Raw genomic sequence first — 26206 nt, forward strand, 5'->3', positions numbered from 1 at the left:
AACCGTAGCAAAATAGTTACCAATCCAACACATTTATAAGTCCAACTTGATAATGGACATGAGAAATCCTTGACAAAATGTGTCAGTAAATCAGTGTTCAACATAACCTTATTAACTCCACAACAGCCACCCAATGAAAACGACAGCTGAGCTGATTCCGGGAGAGAAGAAAGTTCAGAATCGCTGCTGCACTGATTGATATTTTGCAACACAGCAGGGAGAGGCTACAGTTCCTTTAGTAAGGTCCCAGAAATAAAAAAGAAAACTACACATTTGAAGAAAAACAAACAAAAAAGTCAGGGTGCGCACACACAAAAATCTTTATATTGAAAAACAGCAGAATCCATCTTTCAGGGTTGTAGCACGGTGTCCACATATCTAAGAAGAAATCAGTTGAAATAAAGTTCCCTAAAGCTTGGAAATGATTAAAAAGGAACGGAGACATCATTTCGGAGAGTGGCAGATTTGGCAATATGGCAAATTATGGGGAGGGCACCGGGAAACGTGGGGAGGGATAGGTAGAAAAGCTTTTGTCAGCATCCCTGATGGGCGGACTCCCCACCCCATTCTCGCCCCACCGGTTTCTCCACCCACAAGGAGCCTAGGGCCTGGCCACGCCCCCGCCCCGGACCACGCCCCCACTCCGGGCCCCGCCCCCAGCCCGACCGGAGCCAGGCTCCCCGGCCTGGTTCTGACCTCAACCTTGGCCTGTGGACCTCATTCTGTCTCTAGTCCCCTGGATGAACCCATCCTAGTGTCCACTTGTTCCCAGACCCAAAATCTTTCTGTCCGAAGAAATCCAACGTGGCTGATGGCCGAGACCGGAAGCGGAAGTGACGTCAGGGCCCCACCGCCTCTTTTTTTCTGGCTCCGCTGGCCAGACACTGTCCTCCTTGGTGGTCGTAGGTCTCAACCCCGCTTTGGTGAGACTGGGTGATGGGGGATGGACCGGTGGTGGGAGGGGATGGGGAAAGTACGAGTTCGGCCGGGGTCGATGGAAAGCCCTCTTCCCAGAGGTCATCCGAGGTCCTTCGGGATCGCGCGTCCCCCACGGGGTGGCCACGGGGTGGCCGTGTCCGAGCGGCCCCCGCAGCCGTCCATCCTCTCAGGTGCAGGGTCGGGAAGTGTTGTCAGGGCTCGTGCTGGAGGGACTTTCCTTCACCCTTTTCCAAAGTAACCTTTGTGAATTTCCTCCCCCCCCCCAAGGAATAGAATTTCCGCCATTGGAGTCAGGTTGACTCGGACACTGCATCCTCCAGCATCAGCAACCCAGCAACCAGGAGATTCTGGCACTTTCAGCCGCGCTGGGTGAAGGTGGGTCAGGAAAGCCTCTTCCTTCTTCATCCACAAATTCCGCTTTCTTTGGGCATCATTTATTTATTTGGGACACATTGCATTCGGGTGGGAAGATAAAGATAACTTCCTTAGGCGTCCGTGGGGTGCGTATGTCTGTAGGTAAATATAAAGGTAGGTAGACCTTGAAAGGAGATTTCGGCTGAAGAAAGGTAAAGATATTAAACTATTGTTTGGTTTTGTTTGTTTGGTGCTGGGGATGGAACTCAGGGTCGCAAGCATCCCCTCTGTCCCTGAGCTCCAACCCAGCCCCAGTGCTAAGCTTGTAGGCCTGCCTCTACCTCTCCACAGACCTTATCAATGGCCCTCCAGAAGAGAGAATGGAGGCTAGTTAGGCTAATACTGATTGAATTAATATTTTGCTTTTTCCACGGAAAAAATCTTTTTTTTTTTTCTTTTTGGTGGGACTGGGGTTTGAACTCAGGAGATCCCACTCCCAAAGCAGGTGCTCTACCGCTTGAGCCACACATCCAGTTCATTTTGCTCTGGTTATTTTGGAAATGGGGTCTCGAACTATTTGCCCCTTGATCCTTCAGATCTCACCTTTCGAAGTAGCTATGGTTACAGGCGTGAGCCACCAGTGCCTGGCAATAAAATACATTTTATAGGGAACTATTTGGGAGTAAGTTGAAAATTGTGGGCATGATAGTTAACTTTTATATAGTTGATAATGCAGCTTCTAAAGATGCCCCAATAAAACCACAATTCTAATATTTCCACCAAGAAAATTGTAAACAATACTGTAATCTAACAGTCTACATCGTGTGAAATCAAAATTTTCACATCGTTCCTAAATAAGCTTTTGGGTGTTTTTGGATCTAAGCTCTTTCAAGATTCTCATATTGCAATTTTTTTTTCTTTTGGTGGGACTTTGCAGGGCTTCACACTTGCAAAGCAGGTACTCTACTGCTTGAGTCACACCTCCAGTCCATTTTGCTCTGGTTATTTTGGAGATGGGATCTGGATTACTACTTCCCCCAGCTAGCCTCTAACCTTGATCCTCCCGATCTCATCCTCCTCACTTGCTAGGATCACAGGAGTGAACCACCAGCACCTGGCTTCTATTGCCTTTTAGAAGAATCACATATTCATACATTGCTATAAACTGATGAACGCTGAATGACTGATTAAGGATAGTCGTGTGGTGGAGTACTTGTCTAGCATGTGTGAAGCTCTGGGTTTCATTCCCGACACCATACAAAAAGAGGGGGTGGGTTAGTGAAAAACTTCAGCCAGGGCTGTTCTCAAGGAACTTATAAACTAGTGAAGAAGGCAAGTATTTAACTTACGTCAATAAATGTATTATTACAAATTTATTAGGGTTTTGAAAGTAAAGTATTATGTACTCTGTTGGTATATGGGAGTAGATGAAGGTAAGAAAAATGAGTTCTATTTAAGACGAGACTAAAAGACAGGACATAGGAGTTAGCCATATTGACAGAGAACAGCATAGGGAGTGAGGAAAGCATTGTATGAATTCACTAATTTCATTTCTATAGTGAGAAAGGAATGCAGTAAGAGTTAATCCTAGGTTTTTTGATTTTTTTGAGACAGGGTCTTGGCATGTATCCCAGGTTGCCTAGAATTCCTGTGTAGCCCATACTGGCCTTAAAAGTTGCAGTCCTCCTGCCTTGGCCTCCTGAGTTCTGGGAGTACAGGCATGCACCACTGTGCCCTGCTTAGGTTTGACAGTAATTTTCCTTGGGCAAAAAAGTGAAGGATGAGTCTAATCTTCAGTGTGTAACTGATAGCAAGATATGTGATAGCTGATCAAATGATGTAAATGAAGGGAAAATAGGAGATAGTATGAATGTTTTATTTTTATGAATAGAAAACTCAAGGAATTAATGAGAATCTGTCACTGAATATTAAAAAGTAAGTTCTTCAGAAAAATTCACTTATTAATTATCAATCTTAGGTAATGTTTGTATTCATAAATAGTCAAAGCCTATTCCAGTACTTTTCAGTCCACTTTGTGGTTCTGCCTGTCCCAGCTAAGGCTCTGTTTTCCTAAGGAATGTTCCAGTCCCAGGAGTAAACTAGTCCTAGGTGAGTCCTTATAGACACTAGCACATCTAGGAGTTTGTTTGTTGTTGTGATGGAACAGGGGTTTGAACTCAGGACTTCACACTTGCTAGGCAGGCACTCTACCACTTGAGCCACACCTCCAGCCCTATAAACACTCTTTAAAAGGTTTGCGTCTGAATTATCCACCAGGATAATCTCTCTGTCGATGATCTCAGAACACTAATTATATCTGAAAAATCCTTTGTATCTGCCACATTCTCTTGGCTAGAAACTAGTTACAAGACTTGTGTACCCTCAAGAAGAGTGGATTGACCAAGGGTGTGAATACGAGAAAGTAGAGATCATTGAGGTCCTATTAGGGTATATTGGCTGCAATGTAACCCACTAGAAAGTAGGGAAATGCCCTGCTTCACTCAGAGCCTGAGCTGGTCTACAGCCACCAATCAGGCATGTGTGATGCTCCCTGGCATGGGTTGTATGAGAGAGAATTGGGGCAGTAATCTTAGACATGAGGTGTGAAATGCATGGTACCTGCCCTGGAGAACATGGGGAACAAAAGTCCAGGTCCCTGGTGGGTGGGTGCAGTGATTTGGCTCAAATGCTGCTGGCATCCTGAGAAGTGCACTATAACTAGGTCATGAGAGACCCGAAACTGTCCAGGTGCCAATATACTTCTGCTAAGAAGCCCTTTGTGTGTTGTGTGCATTAGGTGGTGACAGATGGGAATATGAGATTGTTTTGGGCACATGGCACAGGCAGAGCACACAAAATGGCCTCAACTCCCACAGGGATATCCATCATGCATCAGCATGATCCAGCCGAAGTTTCCATCCTTCTTCAAAGTCCCTCTCATGCCCTCTGTACTGGCAAATATTTTTATTTTATTTTTTGCTAGACGCTGTACATGCTAGGCAAATGTACCTCCAGCCCTACTACCAAAATTTTCATGTTCGGGTCAAAAGATTAATGTTTAAAGAAACCAGTGTTGCTAGGCACAGTAGCTGTAATCTAGGAGTTGGAGACCAGGAGTATTGCAGTTTGAGGCTAGCCCAGGCAGAAAAGTTAACCCCATCTCAACTAAAAAACTGGACATGGTGCACATCTGTCATCCTAGTTACTTGGGAGGCATAAGTAGGAGGATCACAGTTCAGGCTGGCCTGGGCAAAAAATGGTTGTTCTGCCTGAAAAATAACTAAAGCCAAAAGGTCTGGGAGAGTGGCTCAAGTTGTAGACCATCTGCTTGTCAGGTGTGTGGCCCTGAGTTCAAATCCCAGTCTCACCCTCCCCGCCAAAAAATAAAAGCAAAAACAAATGAAAACAGCATTATACTCCATACAAGTGTCGAAGGGGAATTTGAAGCTAAGATAGCCTATTGGCATAGCCTACTATTTGGCTATTCAGTCTTCATATGCACCCTTCAACATACATTTTACCTTCCACATAGTAATCAAATAAGTCTCTGTTTCTAGCTAAGGACATACAAGAAATTCTAACCCTTCCCCAAAGTGAGAAGATGCATGATTCCAACAGGCACGGTGTCAACATCACAAGCCACATTAATTACTCTTCAAATTTAGTCACATTTTCAGTGAATTATTATTACTAAATTGTAAGCTGAGTGTGATGATGCACATCTGTAGTCCTAGCACTCTGGAGACTGAGGCAGGAGGATCGTGAGTTCTAGGCCTGCCTGGGCTGCACAGTGAGACCTTCTTTTAAAAAAATGACTACATTATAAATTTAAACGCTAATACATATGTATTGAATAAAAATGCAAAGGAGATAGAGGTGACTATTTAGTTTACATGACCACATGTAAAGAAGCAATTGGTCTCAAGGTTGTATTTGATATCCACAGTTACTTCCTTAAGTATTTCCCTATTTCCCTTTCTTCAGTCAGAATGTTGTCTGTTCTGGGCTTAGTACCTGGCAGAGGACCCCAAAACTTCCTAAATATTCTAAATTTTCCAATCACCTGCATCTTTTTCAGTTATAAATTTCTGATAACCTTTTCTGTGTGGATGTATGTGAGCCTCTAAATTTCTTTCCTCTTTGCCCTAGTTGCATACCTTTGGCTTTTCTTTGGTACTTGAGATAAACCACTACAATAAAATCTCTTCACTCTCTTTTATTTTGGCAGTACTGGGGTTTGAACTCAGGGTCTCATGCTTGCTAGACAGGTACTCTACCATGTGAACCACTCCACCAGCCCTTTTTTGTGATGGGTATTTTCGAGATAGGGTCTCATGAACTATTTGCCTGGTCTGGCTTCGAACCACAATCCCCCTGATCTTTGCCTCCTGAATAGCTAGGATCACAGGTGTGAGCCACAGGCACCCAGCTTTCTCTCTTTTTTTTGGAGGAGGGATGAGAGGGGACGGTACTGGAGTCTGAACTCTGGGTGTTGCACGGCAGGCTTCTGTTGTTACAGTTCTTCCCAGTGAAGTGGGAAGTGTTCCTTAGAAATAATGCTGTTTGCCAGGTATGCTATAATTTCAGTACTTGGGAGCGGGAGGATCTTGACATCAAGGCCAGTCTGGGCTATATAGTGAGTTCAAGGCCAGCTTGAGTTGCATGATGAGAACATATTTCAAAAAAACAAGCTTAGTGGTTGAGCACTTGCCTAGCATGCACAAAGCCCTGGTTTTGATCCCTAGCCCTGCAAAAAAAAAAAGAAAAGAGAAAAAGAAATAGCTATATGAGGCCATGATGACAGATAAAGTTATGTTGTTTCTAACATGTGCTGTGTAGGTAGGCCTGCAGTGGGTTACATCTGTACTGAACTCGCACAGACTGTTTTTCTTCTTGTTTCCATAACAATATAGTATAACAACCATTTATGGATATTTATATTGTATTAAGTATTATAAATAATTTAGAAATGATTATAGTATCAGGATACGTGTAGTGATATGCTTTATATAAGAGATTTAAGCATCTGTGGATTTTGGTATTTGCAGGGGTCCTGGAGCTAATCACTCGGGGACACTGAGGGACAACTGTGCTGTGTCCTATGAGACAGAATCATTCTGAGGTTTGTCTCCCACTTGGCCCTGTGAGTGAGGTTTTTTTCCCCTTACAGTGCTAGGGATTGAACCCATAGCCTTGCTCATGCAGGTAAGTGCTTTGCCACTGAGCTGTGCCTCTAGCCCCAGTGAATTTTCGCTATGAACGTGTCTCAAAAAACAAGCTCAGTGGTTGAGCACTTGCTTAGCACACACTAGGCTCGATCCCTAGCCTAAAAAAAAAAGATCCCTGCAAAAAAAGAGAAAGAAATGAGAAAAAGAAATAGCTGTATGAGGCCATGATGACAGATTAAGTATTGTGTGAATGCACAGATGGTGGTGCCTGCAGAGGTATTGCTAATGCAAATACAAATCCATATCCGGAACATGAGTGTATGCCACTGGGGATAAGTCTTCGTCACCTCCATGCTGACAGAGGTTCAGTATTAATCTAGGCACCTAGGGAAGAGCCTGGCTGGCCCCTGCAGGGATGGTGTCATAATGGACACTATTGGCTTCTTTTAGCAGCTCAGGCCCACAGCCACCTTGCTAGTTGTGTCAGGCATGGAAAGGGAAGGTAGTAGTACTGAACTGTAAATAGCCTTTATTCCCTGACATTGTGACAGTTTTCTTCAGGGACTCATTGAGCAAGTCTCCACTGGGATCTATAGAGGGTATCATTTTGCCCATGAGAAGATTATTAATGGTTCCCTTACCCTTCCCCCTTCCCCCTTCCGCCTTCCGCCTTCCCCCTTCCTCCTTCCCTTCCCCCTCCCTTCCCTCCCCCCCTTCCCTTTCTTTTTTTTTTCATGGCTGAGGATGGAACTCAGGGTCTCACACGTGCTAGGCAAGTGCGATACCACTGAACTATACTCCTAGACCCCAGCCCCAGTTGACCACAAACGCACAGCATCCCTCATGAGGCTTGAGTTCCTGGCTTGGGGCGGGCTTTGCAGTCTTCAGTGTTTGGCTTCTTTCCAAACCTCTGCTTTCCATGCCTCTGGCTTATTCCTTCTGTTTGCTGCAGTTTTCCAGTAGTGAATCACAGTGTGCCTAGTCTGTTGATCCACATTTGCTGTTGTTCCGCTGTAGAGCTGTTTCAGTATTCCTGACGGGCAGAGCACTTCCTTCCCTATCATACATGTGTGCTTCCTGAGCTGTTACAGTAGAACTTAGCCAATGCTGCCATCAGTTTCTGACATCCTTTCTCCCGTGGCCTGGCATCAGTACCATGTGCAGGTCCTGACCACATTCATTGGCAGCCCTCTCTTCAGTGGTCTCACTGTGTTCTGCTAGCTACCAGTCCCTACTTGGCAAATCTGGAAGGTGACATGGGTATTGCCAACCCGCCTAGCCCCAATCTTTGTGGCAGTTCAGGTTGGCAGGAGAAATTTCTGGGCATTTACCTCTGGAGTGGCAGTGCCTATGAGGAGTCCACAGGATGGGTGACTGGATTTTCCTTCAGGGAAATGAAGGACAATTTGAGTAGAAGGCGGAATCCCAAGCTGTACCACAAAACATCTCAAAAAACCCCTTCCCATGCTGGGGATGGAACCCAGGGCCTTGCACATACTAGGTGAGCACTCTACCCCTGAGTTACACCTCAGCCCAATATTCTTATGGTTTTGTTTTTGTTTTTTTTTTTAAGCATATATTAATTGTACAGAGGGGTTTCATTGTGATCTTTCCGTATGTGTATATAATGTACTTGGATCAAATTCACCCTCTCAGGCTGAAGAAGCAGCTCAAGCATTAAAAGCATCTGCTTAGCAAGCGTGAGGCCCTGAGTTCAAACTCCAGTGCTGCCAAAAAGACCAAAAACCAAAACAAAACAATCAAATAAATTCACTCACTCTATTACTCTTTATCTTTCCTCTTCTTCCCCCCGACTTTTTTTCCCTACAGTTTTTAGTGAGTTTCATTTTGCTATTTTCAGACATAGATATAATGTTTTTGGGGTTTATTTTGTGGGACTGGGGTTTGAACTCATGACTTCACACTTAGACAGCAGGTGCTGTATCACTTGAGCCACATCTCCAGTCCATTTTGCTCTGGTTGTTTTGGTGATGGGGTCTCATGAACTATTTGCCTGGGCTGGCCTTGAACCTCAATTCTCCCAGTCTCAGCCTCCCAAGTAGCTAGGATTACAGATGTGAGCCACCGTACCCAGTTATAATATTCATTCCCAATGATCTTAGTTCTAAAATCAACCTTATTTATTTATTTAATTGTTTACTTATCTATCTAGTACCAGGGTTTGAACTCAGCTTCACGTTTGCTAGGCAGGTGCTTTACCAACTGAACTATGCCGCCAGCCCTAAGATCATCTTTAATGGATATTCACATAATTCATAAATATCTTGACAACCTGTATCCTTTAAAACGAGGCCATCCATGATACCTTTTTGTTTTGGTGACAGGGTTGCCTCTGCCTCCCAGATGCTGGGATTATGGGTGTGCCCCACCACGCCCAGCCTATAATACCTTTTTACAGATGCTTTTGTCATCAATCTTGTTTTTCCACATCCTTGGCTACCCAGCGAAACCACTGTAACTACTAATGAATCAGTACATGTGCATGTTTCTGGCCAAGTGAACAGCCACAAAAATTGCTTGCAATTCTCTGCTGGGACAGTTTTCCATTAGCACAGCAATTTAGAGTCATGGTTCAGTGGGAGTAACAGCTTCAGCTCTTTGCTTTTGGGTGGTACTAGCGTGGCATGCAGGCTCATCTGTAAAGTAGGTTTGCCTTAGTCTACTGGGTGGAAGGAAGCACAGGCAGGGGTGGAGGAAGAGGGACAGTGAGATTAAAGTCCTTGTTGAAATGTTCTTTGCTACAAGCCTGTGAAACTCACTTGTACTCACTGGAATTACAAGAACTCAGTGTCTTTTTTTTTTTTTTTTAATTTTTTTAAGAGAGTCTCAATATGTAGTCGAGGCTGGCCTAGCACTTCCAATCCTCCTGGTTCTGCTTTCTGGATTCTGGGATTACAGGTGTGTCCCACCATACTTGGCTTGAGTTCAAGTGTCCCATATGCTCTTTCCATTTGATAAGAGATGGCTACATGCACCCAAATGTATGGCATGGCAGGTCAGACAATACCCAGTTTATCTTAGGACACTCAGGCCATTTGGTCACTTGATATCCCACAGTTGTTCAGTCTCTACCATGTTCCAGGGCTAACAACCATGGCTATTGTTTCTCAAAAGAATAGTTTTCTATTAGAATTTGTGCTGTGGGTCCCCTATTGGCACTTGCCAGGGGATGCTAAGAGCATGGAATAGGACTGGGTGACTGCATTATGTGGACTGAGGGCTTGAGGTGCTTATAGTACAGCTTGTTGCAGAGCCCTTTTTGCCTCTGTCCCATGTGAAACCAGAAGTCTTTCAGGTGACTGTAGACTGGTTAAAGCACTTTCAAAAGTGGCATATGTTGGGCTGGAGGCATGGCTCAGTGCTAGAGTGCCTGCCTACCAAGCATGAGGTCTTGAGTTCAAAACCCCAGTACTGCCCCCCCCACCAAAAAAAAGTGTGTGTTAAAAAAGAAGGAAATTCTGTCATTTGTGGCAATGTGAATGAACCTGGAGGATGTTGTGTTAAGGGAAATAAGCCAGGCACAGAAAAATAAATAACCTCATGATCTCGTACATATGGGTAATCTAAAAAAGTTGAATAGTTATCCAGAGTAGGGGCAGGATGATTATGATATTAGTCCCCTCCTTCCTTCCTCCCTCCCTCTCTTCCTTCCTTCCTTGCTCTTTTGTTTTGAAGATAGGGTCTCCCTATGTAGCGCAGGCTGGCCTCAAACTCATGACTCTCCTGCCCCTATCTCCCATGTGTGGGGATTACAGGCATGTGCCGCCATGTCTTGATGTCATATTAAAACCAAAACAAAACATAAAAACCCCAAACTTGAGATTCTGAGGGAGTTACAAGATATGAAATAAATAAGAGGGTTTGTTTGTTTGTTTGTTTGTTTCCTCACCATCTTACTAACTGGAATGTGTTAACTAAATCATTTGGTCAAAACAAACATTTCTCAACACTGAAAGATGAGGCTTTTTTTTTTTTTTTTTTTTTGTGGTACTGAGATTTGAACTCAGGTTCTAGCCACTCCACCAGGCCTTTTTGTGATGGATTTTTTTCAAGATAGGGTCTCACAGGGTATTGAGGGGGGGAGCGGGAGGGGGTGGAGTGGGTGGTAAGGGAGGGGGTGGGGGCAGGGGGGAGAAATAAACCAAGCCTTGTATGCACATATGAATAATAAAAGAAAAATGAAAAAAAAAAAAAAAAAGATAGGGTCTCACAAACTGTTTGCTTTGGCTGGCTTTGAATTGGGATCCTCCTGATTTCTGCCTCCTGGGTAGCTAGGATTGCAGGCGTGAGCCACTGGCATCTGGCTGAGGTGGGTTTTTTTTTGGCTGGGGGGAGTGGCTCAAGTGATAGAGTGCCTGCCTAGCAATCATGAGGCCCTGTGTTCAAATTCTAGTACTGCTGAAAAACAAATAAATAAAAAGTTGTGTTTTTGTGTACATAATTCAGTTTTTATTTTTTGGTAGTATGGGGGTTTGAATCTAGGGCCTCAGATATGCTAAGCACATTTTCTCCCACTGATCTACACCCCCAGACCAATTCAGGTTTTTTTGTTTGTTTGTTTGTTTGTTTGTGGTACTAGGGTTTGAACTCAGGGCTTACACCTTGAGCCATTCCTCCAGCCCTTTTTTGTGATGAGTTTTTTTGAAATAGGGTCTCGAGAACTGTTTGCCTGGGCTGGCTTTGAACTTCGATCCTTCTGATCAAAGCCAGCCTGAGCAAACAAGTCCAGGGTCAAGGTGTACGCCCTGAGTTCAAGCCCTGGTACTGCAGAAAAAAACAAAAACAAACTAACTTCAATTCTGTTTGTGCATTACTCATTGGGAAAAGTTTCAGTATTTCAATGATAGAACCATACACTTATTATAAGCTCTTTATGTTTTCTTTTCTTGTCTTTTCATATATTATTTTGATGTTACTAGAGATTGAACTGAGAGCCTTGACCTAGGCAAGTGCTTAAGCCATGGCCCTAGCCCAAACTCTTTTTTAAATTTTTTTTAACTTATTTTTTTGTGGTGCTGTGGTTCTGCTTGCTAATCAAGCCCTCTACCTCTGAGTTACATCATCCCTAACCTCTTTGTAAGCTCTTTTTTTTTTGGTAGGACTAGAGTTTGAACTCAGTGCTTTTACCATTTGCAAAGCAGGTGCTCTACCGCTTGAGCCACACCTCTAGTCCATTTTGCTCTGGAGATAGGGGGAGGTCTCATGAACTGTTTGCCTGGGCTAGCCTTGAACCTTGATCCTCCTGATCTCAGCCTCCTACATAGCTAGGACTACAAGTTTGAGCTACCACACCTGGTTTTGTAAGCTCTTTATACTGGCCAGATAATATTTACTTTATCCTCCCCCAGTTTCTTAGTCATTATACTATTATTTCACTGTGAAAAGCCATCAAATAATGATCTAATCCTATTTATAGGTTATTTGGCATGTTGTTCCTTATGACGTACCTGAGTTCTGTGATCTGAGCTGGATGAGTTTCAATAAAGTAATGAGATCTGTTCATCTGGAATAATCCTAGAAAAAATAGCACGCATGTTTCCAAGGATGAGATCATACCTCGTCTTTGTACATTTTTGTGGTTGGGGTAGTTTTTTTTCAGCTTTTAATTATCTGCTATTAACAACTATTTGTTTAATCACTTATGAATAGTATGAAAGGAAACATGATATCACTAAACCCATTTGAGCCCATATAATAAGGAAGTGTAGTTTATTCCTCAGAATTTTTATGAAGCTTTTTTTTTGTTTTTGTTTTTGGCACCATACTGAGGATGGAACCCAGGTCCTTGCATATGCTAGGAGGCGTAGCCTCCAAACCCACAGCCTAATTATAAGAAGTACTCCAAATTAAAATGAAACTCTGGTGCTGGCATGGTGGTTCATGTAATCCTAGCACTCAAGAGATGGAGTCTGGAAGATCCAGAGTTCAAGGCCATCTGGGCTACATTATGGAAATCCTGTCTCACAAACAAGTCATCAAAACTAAAATAAAAATAAAATGAGATTGTGGAAACCTAGTATAACATAGGAAATGAAAGTTTCATAAAGGTAACATGTCAGCCTCCAAAATGTCCATGGGTGAAGGGTGGTCACCACATGGAATAAAGTATGATATCAGAGAGAAAAATATGGTACACGTTGCCTCTGGAACTTAAGTACTGTACTCAGTGTCATGCCTCATTTATCTGGGACAGGAGGTATGGGCTGAGAGAGATAGAGGGAAACCTTTGAGGGATTGTATGGTCATGACGTAGACCACTCAAGTCCCAGCATCTTTGTTGAGTTGGTGGCCCCTGTGCTTATCACTTTTTATTGCTGTGACAATAGTTCCTGAGAGTAATAGTTTAAAGGAAGAAAGATTTATTTTGGCTCATCGTGTCAGAGGCTTCAGTACATGGTCTGCTGGCTCCATTGTTTTTAATCCTGTGGTGAAGCAAAAATATGATGGCAGAAGGGAATGACAGAGCAAAGCTAAGAAGAGAGAAAGCAAGGGACCATGAACAAGATGTCCCCTTCAAAGGCACATCTCCAGTGACTGACTTCCTCCCCCTAGACTCAACTCTTGGTAGTTGGTTCAGCTATGAATTTGTCAATGGACTATTCCATGATGAAGTCAGAGCCCTAATGATCCAATCACCTCTCAAAAACCCATCAGCTGGCTACCAAGTCTTTATCACATGAGCCTTTAGAGAACATTTTTTGATACAAACCATAACTTCTGAACTACCAGACTCCTGAAACTACTGTGTGTCTTGTATGTGTCTTGTTTTTTTGAGACAGAGACTCCCTATGTAGCCCAGGCTGGCCTTGAATTTGTAATCCTCCTGTCTCTGCTCCCTGAGTGCTTGAATTATAGTCATATACCACCATGCCTGACTTTGTATGTGTCATGTAAAGGTGCCTAACTATTTCTTACATGCTGATCAATGGATCCAGTGTGCATAATGTTATTCAGTGTGATGCATTTTTGACATATGAAGACCTCTAATGACTATACTTTTGCTCTGAACAAGAGAATTTATATTCTGGAGGCAATGGTATAAAATATTCTGTTGTTGGCTGAGCCTGATGGCTCATGCCTCTAATCTCAGTTACTTGGGAGGCGTGATAGGAAGACTGAGGTTCAAGGCCAGCCCAGGTAGAAGAAAGCAAGACCTTATCTCAAAAAGCAAGGTGGAGGGCCAGGTGTGGTGGTGCATGTCTGTAATCCCAGCTATTTAGGAGGCAGAGACAGAAGAATCTTGGCTCTTGGTCAGCACAGGCAAAAATGTCAGCAAGATCCTGTGTCAAAAAACAAGCCAAGCATGGCAGTACATGACTGCTACTTGGCAGGTGAAGTTAAGAGGACCGTGGCTTGAATTTGGCCTGGGCAAAAGTGTGAGACCCTGTACGAAAAATACTAAGAGCAGAAAGGGCTGGGGGCATGGCTCAAGTGATAGAGTGCTTGCCTAGCAAGTGGAAGGCCCTGAGTTCAAACCCCAGTAGCACAACAAAACAAAACAAAAGACACACACACACACACACACACACACACACAGATTAGGCCATGTTAGTATTGGCATGTCATGTGCCAGCTGATGTCCATATTGGTTTCAGTAAAAATACCATATTTAGAACAACAGTTACAATTGCAGTGATCACATGACTAAGTTTTCAATAGTCCTGTCATTCTCCAAGATCCATGTTTCTTCTGTCAAGGTTTGTTGAGGATGCAGTAAACATCATGGACCCTTGTTTTTTTTTTTTTTTTTTTAATTGTTGTTGTTCTTTTCAGGGGGGTGGATCCTTGGGATGGGACATCCCACTTGCACATGCTAGGCAAGTGAGCTGCATTCTAGCCCTCGCTCCAATTCTTTCAGGTCTTGTATGGTGGCATTGTTCTTTGCATTTTCCCCAGGGATGTTGTATTACTTCTAGTTTATTATTTTAGTGGCTGTAGAATCCCAGATTAACTAAATTCCAATTAGCTTCTCTTACCATAGTGGCTCTCCCTTCCTTGGTTAAGGAGCTGATTTTAGAACTCCTGCCAGTTCTCAACAATTCCCAAGTTTTCTGATTGCACCTTTAGGAACTGGGGAAATAGCTGTGGTGTGGGGCCTCCAAAACTTCAGTTGCATTAACACACCATCTACCTTGTATAAGCATTGAGCTGAAATTGCAGGAACTAGGATAACTTGGTTTGTTTGTTTGTTTGTATGTATGTATGTCTGTATGTATTTATTTACTGACATTGGGATTTAAACTCAGGGCCTCATGCTTGCTAGGCAGTCGCTCTACCACTTAGCCACTCTGCCAGCCCTGTTTTTTTGACAATTTTTTTCCAGATAGGGTCTCACAGACTGTTTGCCCCTGCTGGCTTTGAACCAGGATGCTCCTGAGTACCTAGGATTATAGGTGTGAGACAGCAGTGACCAACAATAACTTTGTTTTTATAATAATGCTAGCAGAGTACACACAAGAAGAAAAGTATCTGCACTAGATCTTAAAGACTAGCGTATACCTTTTTGTAAATTTCTAGTGTCCTTTGTCTTAAGATTTGGTGTAGTATGTCTTAAGCACAAAAAAAAAAAAAAAAAGACACCATCTGTCAACTGACCACATAAGCTCTACTGTCACTGGTAGTGGGCCACAGTGGTATTTTGTGTCCCAAAATGTAATGTCACCTCAGGACCACTCTGGCTAGATTTCCTTTATTGATGTACAGCCATTCAAGTAATTGACTGCAGATTCCATTTGGGAAGGTTTGGGAAAATATTTTTTTTTCTCTTTTTGAGTCAGCGTCTTGCTACATAGCCCAGGCTGGCCTGCACCTCATCATCCTCTTTCCTCTACCTCCCAAGTGCTGGGATTACAGGCATGCCCCACCACATTGAGCTTGAAGAAAGGTTTATTATATGGATTATGTTGATGATGCAGGGTGTTTCCTTTGGTGAAGGACTCTAGGTTTGTGAATTACATAGGCCTAGAAATTGTAAGATGCTATCATTTTATTACAGTGACTCAAGGCAGCTTTTTGGCTATTAGACCTAAAGCTTCTTGTTACATAGTTCAAAAAATATGCTATTATGCTTGATTGAGAATATCAATTGATTGAAAACTAAAGCATTGCTTTTTCTTAACTTTGCCTGTCGGCAGCAGCTAACAACACAACATGTTAAGAGAAGTAAGCACTGCCGGTTGCTGGTATCTGTAATCCCAGCTACTCAGGAGGCAGAAACCAGAGGATCAAGGTTCAAAGCCAGTCCTAGACAAGTAGTTCCTGGGACCCTATTTCAAGAAAAAAAAAAAAAAATCACAAAAAGAGCTGGGGGAGTGGCTCAAATGGTATGAGCACCTGCATAGCAAGCGTGAGCCAGTGAGTTCAAACCCAAGTACTGCAAAACAAAAGAGAGAAGCAAGCACTCTGGTGTGTATAGTTCCCTAAGGACACAGTTCTAAGTACTGACTTTTACTGATTCTGTGAATGTTATTTGCTTATGAGATTATAATTTTCATTTACACTTTTGCAGGTTTGGTCCTGACAGCTGCTTTTTTTTTTTTTTTTTTTAATTATAACTCATAGAAAACCAAATGGTTTCATTTATTAAAAATATCTTGAGGGGCTGGGGATTTAGCTCAGTGGAAGAGTTCAGTCCCCAGCCCCCCCCCCCAAAAAAAATCCTGAGCTTGAAGTCAGCTTATAACCAAGCATTATTTTGTAAATAAAGTCTTTGTAGGAGCAGGAAAAAAAAAAACTACTGTGTGCTATGCCAGTACACGGTTTGGCACATACAGCCCATGGCCTCACCTGTTTTTCTAAATAAAGTTTTATTGAAACCCTACCATTCATTTGTGTACATAACTGTTTATGGCTTCTTTCATGCTATAAAGGAGGAGTTGAGTTGTTGAAACAGAAATTGCATGGCTCACATGCCCAGAACTGAATAGATGGCTCTTTACAGCAGGGTTTGTTAATCCCTGCTGTAATAGGCGGCTTATTTATTTCATTCCTGGGGACACCAGGATCACTTTGCCGCCACTGATGGTCTCTGCGGGTCAGACCATTCTGTCTGACCTTGACTCTTCATAGGCTTCTGTTGCCTTATCAGAGGGTATTTCCAAGTGGGCATGGTGACTCACATCTGTTAGTCCCGGCTATTTGGGAGATAGAGATGGGGAGAATCAGTAATGTTTGAGGCCAGACCAGGCAAAAACATCGTGACACCCCTGTCTCAGTCAATAGAAAGCTGGGCATGGTAGCTTGTGCCTTTCTTCCTAGCTATGTGGGAAGCATAAATAGTAATACAGTCCAGGCCAGCTCAGGTTAAAAAAAAAAAAAAGTGAGACCCTATTCCAAAAATAAGGAAAGTACAAATGGTCTGGGGACATAGTTGAAGTGGTAGAACACATGCTTAGCAAGTGCAAGGCAGTGAGTTCAAAACCCCAGTAAAACACACACACACACACACACACACACACACACACACAGACACACGAAAGGAAGAAGGAAAGGAGGCAAGGAGAGGAAGAAAGGGAGAGAGGGAGGAAGGGAGGAAGGAAGAAAGGAAAGGAGGAAGAGAGGGAGGAATTGACATTTGAATTCTGATCTTCTGGGTTCTCTTCATCCCCATCGATCAGGGACCTCATCTCAATGATGTCGCCAATACTCATCACTGGCCTATAGAGAACAACCACAGAGCTTTTCAGAGATGGAGGGTCTCCCTTCATTTACCTATTCCCCCTCCCCTTTTTATTTGAGACAAGGCCTTCCTATGTAGCCCAGACTGGCCTCAATCTCACATCCTCCTGCCTCATCCTCCCAAGTGGTGAGATTACAGACGAGCTACTCAACTATTTCTGAATTGGTGTCTTCTAGGCCCTTACCATATGTTGATGGAGGAGGCTGGGGATATCACAAATGATAAATCCCATGCCCATTCCTGTGCTTTTAAGGTTCCCTCCTTCACATGCCTGGGAGTCTCTGCCATTTAAGCCTTGTCAACTGTAGGTCACCACTAAGTCCAAGGGTCACTCCTCTAGGTTAGTAAGCTGTTGGAACCATCCCCAGGTCCTCGAGCTAATATAGCAGATCTAGAATATTAAGTAAATGCCATGATGGCAACAAACTTGGCGCAGTCTAGTCTAATCTACACTCCTTAGTCTAACATCCTTACAGTATATCCATATGCCTTCCTGGATTTTTCTGCTGTAAGTATTACTAGAAATGGATTGTTTATTGTGTGAGGAATTGGCTCTTGTATTGTTTTACGATATGTTTGTTCCCCTGGGTTTTGCACTAGTTACGATGGGTGACAGCCGTGAGTGGCTTTCATAGCTCTGCAGGTAAATGAGCTTGCCCTGCCTAGGTGTCTGCCCAAGTGAGGTTAGCCCAGGGTTTTCAAGCAGAGGAGGCTAGGCTCCTGAAAGATCACAGGGAGTGTCCTGGGGCTTTAAGAGTGTGACTTTCATTTGGGTCTCTCCAGCTGTCCCTATTGTATGTTTCATGCTCTCATTCCTCCCTGATTGTGTTGTAGATTTTACTTTTACTTTTTGTGGCATCAGGGATCAATCCTAGTGCCTCACACATGCTAGGCGAGTGCTGTGCCACTGAGCTATACCTCCAACCCTGTTTTATTTTCTTTAAGACAGAGCTTCACTACTTTTCTGTGTGGTCTTGAACTTATCATCCCCTTGCCTCAGCCTCCTGAGTAGCTGGAATTACAGACATGCCACACCACGCCCAGCTTGTATTATAAATTTCAAACTTCCTATTCTCCTGATGCCTCACTATCACTTACCTAAGGTGGTCGGGTAACCTGCCACAGATTGTCCTTATTGCCTTTCCCTGTCAGTGACCTATTGATTCTCAAAGGCACTAACGGAATCCCCTCATAACTTATGCGTGTGTACTCCACCCAGACCCCAGGAAAGACCTGAAAGAAACAATTTAAAGGCTTCATAGGTTCAGTCTGTGGTCCGTTGGCCCCATTACTTTAGGAGCCTGAGGTGAGGCTGAACATCATGGTGGCAGGAGTGTATGATGGACAAGGCTGCTCACCTCATGGCAGCCAGGAAGCAGAAAGAGGGAGAGAGAGAGAAAGAGAGACACACACACAGGAAGGGGCAGGGACAAGATATCCCTTGAAAGCCAGTGACTGACTTCTCGCAATCCGGCTCCACCTCTGAAAATTTCCCTCTCCCAGTAACGCCATCAAATTATGAATCCATAAAATGGGTTAATTCATTGATGAGGTCAGAGCCCTCCTGATTCAGTCACTTCCCATTTCTCAAAAGCCCCACCTCTGAACATGTTGAATGGGGACCAAGCCATTAATATGGGAGCCTTCTGGGGGGACATTCCAGATCCAAACACTAACAACACCCACAGATGTCCATTCTGGGGCTGAGGTGAACTCAGTGGTTGAATTCTTCCTGGGTCTTCACTGCCTTGAGGTCCTCTGCAGGACATGCTTTCCCTTCCCCTCTAGGACCTATGAGTATAATAAATATGTAATTTCATGTGCCTTGAGTGCAGTGCCCTTGGCCATGTCAGAGTGATCTGTAAGAGTTCATGAAGGAGACTTACTCCACTGTTTATAATACACTCATCAGTGCCCTGGCTTTCACAGGAGAAAACAGGAGAGACTGGCATTTACTGTAGTTGTAATTTAATTTAACCTGTTCAGTGAAATTTCACATTTGACTTTTTTTTTTTTTTTGATGGTACTGAGGGGTTTGAACTCAGAGCTTCACATTTGCTAAGGAGGTGTTTTACTGCTTGAACCATGCCTCTAGCCCTTTTTGCTCTGGTTACTTTTCAGATAAAGTCTCGCTTTTTGTCCAGGAAATCCTGGACTGTGATCCTCCTATTTATCTTTCCCTCAGTAGCTAAGATGACAGGCATGTACCACTGTGCCCAGCTATTGGTTGAATGGGGCTTGGTAACTTTTTGCCAGGGCTGGCCTCCAACTGCAGTCCTCCCAATTTCCCTTTTCTACGTAGTTAGAATTACAGTGGGAGCCACTGGCTCCTGGTATGGTTATTATTAGCATTTTTGTGTACAGAATATGTCCTGTGTGTTTTTTTTTTTTCCAGTACTGGGTTTGAACTCAGGGCCTCATACTTGCTAGACAGACACTCTACCATTTGAGTCACTCCACCAGCCCTAGCTGTAGGATTTTTTTGAGGGTGAATTTGGTTCATGGCTAAAGAACTGTGGGACTTTCATAGGGTTGTCATCATTAGAATTCCATTCTATACATCACTATTTAGGCTGTTTTATTAAAAATTGTCACTGATTTTTTTTTTTTTGTGGTACTGGGGTTTGAACTCAGGGTTGTCACCTTGAGCCACTCCACCAGCCCTAATTTTGTGATGGTTTTTTTTTCAAGATAGAGTTATGCAGACTAGTTCCTCAGCTAGCTTTGAACCACCAATCCTCCTGATCAATCTCTACCTCCTGAGTAGCCAGGATTATAAGCATGAGCCCCTGGCACCCAGTCTTCCCCAGCATCCTAAAGAGCAAATATAGGCCAGACAAGGTGGTTCACACCTGTAATCCTAGCTACTTGGGAGGCAGATACCAGAGGATCACAGTTTGAAGCCAACTCAGGCAAAAAGTTACTGAGACCCCATCTTAACCAATAGCTGGGCACGGTGATATGTGACTGTCATCCCTAGCTACTGCAAGATCCAGGCCAGCCCAGGCAGAAAAGTGGAAACCATATCTTAAAGAGCAAAAAGGGCTAGAGATATAACTCAAGCAGTAAAGCACCTGCCTAGCAAGTGAAAAGCCCCAAGTTCAAACTCTAGCAACCAAAACCAAAAATAAAATCTTGGTGCTGTGACAAGGTGTTTCTCTGAGAAGACCCATAAAGTAGATAAAGGTTGCGCAAACTATGACTTGACTTTGACCCTGTGCGAAAGAGAGGGGGGCTCTGTATAACTCAGTGGGTCAAAGGTGAGATAGCTAATGTTTATGTCCCTTTTTGGCCATCATTTTGTCCCCAAACCCATTTTGAATGTTGGTGCTTTATGTGAGTGTGTGTATAGGACACATTCTTCTTACCTGCTTGAATTTTCCCCTACTAACACTAATGAAGTAGTATATCAATTATTTTGTTATGTTTCTATCATCTCACAGGACTTAGGGATCTTTAAAGGACAGGACGTTTTCTGTGTGTGTCCCTGCTCTGCTTGTGCCTACAATAGCAACAGGACTTCCTAATTATTTGCAGAAAGACTCAAAGACTAAGCCAGACCTGAAATAAACTTCCAGTGCCCACAGTACACAAAATAAAAACAGGTAAAGTTATTTGTAATAGTACATTTTATTTTATCCTATACATTGAAAATATTTCAATACATGATCCATAAACAATTTGAAATATTTACATTCTTTTCCTGATAATGGGCATTTAAAATTCACAGGACACTATAGTTTGATCAGATGTACTTCATTTGTGTATCTCATAAAATCAGTAGTTTAAAAAGGTTCAGAGCTGGGGGCCAGTGGCTCATGCTTGTAATCCTCCTTACTCAGGAGACAGAGATTAGGAGGATCACAGTTCAAAGCCAGCCCTGGCAAATAGTTTGTGAGCCCCTATCTGGAAAAAAACCCAAAACACAAAAAGGGGGGAGCTGGTGGAGTGGCTCAAAGTGTAGGCCCTGAGTTCAAACCCCAGTACTGCAAAAAAAAAAATTCTTTTAATTACTAAAGAAAAAAAAAAAGAATTCAGAAAGCCCCTGGTAATGAGCAAAGCAACACCTCATTGGTGGTGTTGCTCTTATATCAGTCAAGGGCAGAGCAGATGACAGTCCTTTGTTCATCCTAGCTTGGTACCTGGGTTGGTGTGCCTAGGGCACATTAAAAAGAAATTTGAGAAACTAGGGGTATTGCTTTGTAGTAAGACACATGCTTAGCATGCATGAGACCCTGGGTTCAAGTCCCCATATACACACACAAGGTAGATCAGATATGCAGGTTAGCCCTAGATGTGGTGGCACACACATATAATCCTAGCATTTAGGAGGCGGGTGCAGGAGGATGGAGAGTTCGAGGTCAGTCTGACCTTATCTAAAAAACAATTAAGAAAAAAGTTTGGAATAACTTGCATATCTGGTTTTATTTATTTGCTTTTTTGAGAAAAAGTCTTATTATGTAGCCCTGGTTGGCTTCTAACTCAAAATCCTCCTGCACTCAGCCTTCCAATGCTGGGATTACAACCATGCACCACCATGTCCAATACCAAACATAATTATCCAGTTATCCCATGTACATAAGAGATGATCGTAACACTGAATTGTGCCATGTGGGTCTTGACTGTATTCTGGTCATGGAGGAAGTGATATGAATCACAGAAGACCAGGCTTTTAGGACAAACTTAGCTTTGTCAAGTCCTGCTTTACACTAGCAAGCGGGTGATAATGTGTCTGAGTGTACTTCATTCAGTACTTCAGTATGGGTAGTGCTGTCTACTGTGTTAATTACGTGAGCTTTCGTATGTAAAGCACCTTGTGACACATTCCAGTCCTTGGCAAATGTCATTCGCAAGTGTCATAAATGAGTAGTATATGATTTTCAATGGGCTTGTGGGCATGACCTACAGAGTGTATGTGGTGTTTGATGACTGCTGTTCAATGACATTGATCAATGGTTGCTGTGAACAGGACTCCATGTACCCTGTATAGAGAGGAATGGAGATTGCCTCTGGCCACTTCAGTTGCTAAGCTGTCCTGCGGTGGTTCTGGCACAGGGAAGGGAGTGTTGAGGCCCATCTGCCCGTCAGCATCACAGCATGGCAGCCATTGATCTGTCCCATGGTGAGTGCTCCTCATGCTGTCCTGCATGATAGGGTCCAACAGGCAGTGCTTGGCAGTCCTGTTGCTGGTTCTTTCAGGGACCCACGATGCTGGTTTATGGTTTATAATTCAAGCTTCCGTGTAAGTTTTCGGAAGAAGTGCTTTGTAATCATGAGTTCTGTTACCTTTTGCCACGTTTTTGAGGGCTTAAGTTTCTTTACCTATAATGTGAGAGTATCGCCCTCTCCCCAGGAGGCACACGGCTCATGGTCTGGTTCTCTGGCTCCGGGTAACACATGACGACTGGCTTTTCACCACAGCATTATGTATTTTTGTGGTTTTAGGAGTGAGCACGGTTGTAGGGGATTTCAAGCTAGGGCGGTTTGACTTCATGACACGTGACTGTGTGAACTGTGGCCAGTCCTGGGTTCTGACTCCTTCTTTCTTTTCTACCAGACTTTGTTTCTCGAGAGCCAGTCTGCTTTTATGAAGAAGAGACAGATGTAGAAAGGATGGTGGTTGACTGCCAGGCAAACTGTTACCAGGTAAAAAGAAAGGGTATCATGCAAAGTGAAATTCTTCCATCCCCGAGCTAGACACATGTCCTTCTAGACAGACTCGTCTCCAGAGCTTTCAAAGGAATACAGCGCCACTCAAGGCCTGAGTTCCTAGTTGGATTTCCCCTGGGGACTCGGCCTTAGATTGGTGAAGTGTTACTTTGAAGGTCATCCTTATATTTCAGTAATTTTTTTGTGGTGCTGGGGATTGAACCTAGGTAAGCCCTCTACCACTAACTACACCCCCACACTTACTAATTTTTTTTTTCCTTTGAGACAGGGTCTGGCTGTATAGCTCAGCCTGGAACTTGTCATGTAGCCCAGGCTGGCCTCAGCCTCCTGAGTGCTGGGATTATAGGCGTGTGGGACCACACCCAGTTCCTACTAATTAATCTTGAGCCTCATGGTGATGGGTGCATGTTTCTTATTTTGCTGAGTGTCTTGACAGTTGGTCAGGCAGCTAAAAGTGTCCTTTTTTCAAAGGACTTATTCATGCACATTTATCTACGGTGTGCTCAGGGATGTGCTGCAGTAGGTAAGAGGGGGTCCCAGCCTGGTTGTGCTGCTACAAGTTCATATTTATGCAATACTGGTAAAGGCGGAGGACAGTGGGAGGTGAAGAGCGAGTGAACATAGAGAGAAGCGCTCCCAGGACTGTTGACCCCTGAAGATGGGTCAGGGAAGTGTCAGAATGACAGGTAGCTATTAGGTCCCCTTCCTCGTTCTTCCTTGAGCACTAGTAGAACTGTTACTTGGCTCAAACCTGCGTGCATGCAACCATTTAGGATTCAGTGACCTTCAACGATGTGGCTGTGGAGTTCACCCCAGAGGAGTGGACTTTGCTGGACACAACTCAGAGAAACCTCTACAGAGAAGTGATGGTGGAGAACTATGAGAACTTGGCTGCAGTGGGTAAGGCTGCCCTCACTTCCTTGACCTGTCATAAAACAGATGTGCCTTACATGCTTATTACTGTGTTAGAGAATTAGTCATGCCAATTCTAAATGCAGTGGGAAATAACAGAGACACAATGGCCCCCAACTCATGATCCTGCTGTCTTAGCCTCCCAAGTGCTGGGATTACAGGTATCACCACCATGCTCAACAAAGTAGAGTCACTTTTGTCAATATTTTTATGTGTGTGGTGCTGGGGATTGAACCTAGGGCCTTGACCATGCTAGGCAAGCATTTTACCACTAAGCTACACCCTAGCCCTTTGAATAGGTTGTAGTGCTTTGTAAATGTGTTTATCAGCTTACATTTGGCTTCTAGGAGTTAGAGATGATCAGTCCTTTGGGGACAGAAATGGGGGTATTTGCTTTTTTTTTTTGGTGGTGCTGGGGAATGAACCCAAAGCCTTACACATGCTGAACAGGCACTCCACTTATCCTCAGTCCCTGGTATTTGTATTTTTACCCATTTTGAAAGAATTTCATTGTATCTGCAATTTCCTGAGTCCTAGGAAGGTTTGTCATCTCTTCTGTGAGCCTCTTCCATTCACTTCCCTTTTTACCTGTGCAGGATATCAAGTCTACATACCTAGTCTGATCCCCTGGTTAAAACAAGAAGAATTTGGGACAGTAGAAAATGGAGTTCTTCAATGTGAGTATTTGTGAACACTCTACTTGATGAATTGGGTATGGTTTTGCAACTATAATGAAATGTACTTGAGATGTACTTTCTCTCAAAATTGAAGCTGTTTTTCTCACATTTTGAGATACCTTCAACTTTTCATAATCTATTACTTTGGGTCCTCAAACATTCCTGTGATTTTATGAAACTACACATTCTGCTCCCTGCTTAAGAGATTCATTGTTTGCAGTTTTTCCTAATAATCTTCACTTTCATTTTTTCTTTTTTTTTTTTGGTGGGACTGGTGTTTTAACTTCGGGCTTCACGCTTGCAAAGCAGGCACGCTACCACTTGAGTCACGCCTACAGTCCAATTTGCCCTGGTTATTTTGGACATGGGGTTTCATGAACTATTTGCCTAGGCTGGCCTTGAATCTCAGTCCTCCCAATCTCAGTCTCCCAAGTAGCTAGGATTACAGATATGAGTCACTGGCATGTGGCTTCATTTTAAGTTTTATAGAACCAGTTTGTATGAAACTATCTAAAATGTTGATCCTCCCCCAACTGTGTCCTTATTATTTATTTTTTTTAGTGCTGGAGGTGGAACCCATGCCTTGTTCATGCAAAGCAAGTGCCCTACTACTGAGCTACACCCCCAATCCTACTGTCAATTTTTTTTGTGTGGGTGGTACTGGGGCTTGAACTCAGGGCCTTCACCTTGAGCCACTCCACCAGTCCTATTTTTGTGATGGCTTTTTTTTTTTAATTCATTTATTCACATGTGCATACATTATTTGGGTCATTTTTCACCCTGCCCCCTTGTGATGGCTTTTTTAAGATAGGGTCTCCCCAGCTATTTGCCCAGGCTGGCTTTGAACGATGATTCTCCTGATCTCTGCCTTCTGAGTAACTAGGATTACAGGTGTGAACTACTGGTGCCCAGGTTATTGTCAGATTTTTGACAGAACAAAGTCCTCAAATCTCTCTATGCTTTTCCTTATTTCTTTTCTTTTCTTTCCTTATTCTTTTCTTTTTTTCTCCCTCCTTTCCTTCCTTCCTTCATTTAGAGACAGGATCTCTCTATATAGCCCAGACTAGCCTCAAACCTGCAATCCTAGTGCCCCAGCCTCCCAAGTGCTAGAATTACAGGTGTGCGTTACTATGTCTGCCTTGCTGTTTTTCTTATCATGTTTAATCTGAAAACAAGGACAAATGACCCTTACTAGTCTTAACTACTACCTACCATTTATTTCTTTTAACTCTTATATTTCTCTTTCTATTTAGCTTCAGAATTGGAACTACAACCTAGTATCTATGGGTCAGAGCCTCAGAATTATTTTAGGATGCAAACTTCCAGTGAAATACAAATGGTAAGATCACCTAGGGAATAGCTTTTTATTTCCCAGTCTCAGAAAAGATCAGGAATTTCTTGTGGGAAACCAGCGTGAGTGAGAGAGATTTGAGAGAAGTTGTATGCACCAACAGGGATGGATGCCTCTGGAAAGGTTCTGAATATCATGAATTTGGAGATGCCACAAACTTGTTGTGATGCTGATGTCTCATAGTTCCCACAAACACATGTTCCGCACATGTGTCACTCAGCTGGAATGAAAATTATGAACAACCTGATGTCAATCTACAATCTTTTTACAAGTAGAGTAAGTGGTAAAGGATCCATCATTCAGTATGAAAGAAATGAGGTTAGGAAATCAGTGTTTATCATGGAAAATGTAACAGTCATAATGACTGTGGAAACATTTCTGTCTTCAGACGGGTAAAGTGTATTTATATGTCTGAGAAATTCCTTAATTCTCATTC

General features: G+C 43.2%; 1 protein-coding gene and 2 non-coding genes across 3 annotated transcripts in view; all 3 read left to right on the forward strand.

Moving 5' to 3' along the window:
* Window positions 1-657: 657 nt before the first annotated feature.
* LOC109687771 (uncharacterized) overlaps window positions 658-26206 on the forward strand; it is a 51209-nt gene continuing 25660 nt past the window's right edge. Inside the window, exons 1-8 of the mRNA XM_020165811.2 lie at window positions 658-923; window positions 1207-1314; window positions 20604-20765; window positions 22130-22282; window positions 22718-22806; window positions 23604-23730; window positions 24339-24419; window positions 25673-25758. Coding sequence (XP_020021400.2) covers window positions 22258-22282; window positions 22718-22806; window positions 23604-23730; window positions 24339-24419; window positions 25673-25758 — 408 coding nt within the window. The 5' untranslated portion in view covers window positions 658-923; window positions 1207-1314; window positions 20604-20765; window positions 22130-22257. The remainder of the gene's footprint in view (window positions 924-1206; window positions 1315-20603; window positions 20766-22129; window positions 22283-22717; window positions 22807-23603; window positions 23731-24338; window positions 24420-25672; window positions 25759-26206) is intronic.
* On the forward strand, window positions 14862-15031 carry LOC141417159 (small nucleolar RNA SNORA81). Its single transcript, XR_012441762.1, has one exon. It is a non-coding gene; the product is annotated as a small nucleolar RNA SNORA81 (small nucleolar RNA).
* On the forward strand, window positions 21201-21329 carry LOC141417135 (small nucleolar RNA SNORA48). Its single transcript, XR_012441741.1, has one exon. It is a non-coding gene; the product is annotated as a small nucleolar RNA SNORA48 (small nucleolar RNA).

The sequence above is a fragment of the Castor canadensis genome, chromosome 14 (assembly GCF_047511655.1).
Source record: "Castor canadensis chromosome 14, mCasCan1.hap1v2, whole genome shotgun sequence".
NCBI classification, from domain to species: Eukaryota; Metazoa; Chordata; class Mammalia; order Rodentia; family Castoridae; genus Castor; species Castor canadensis.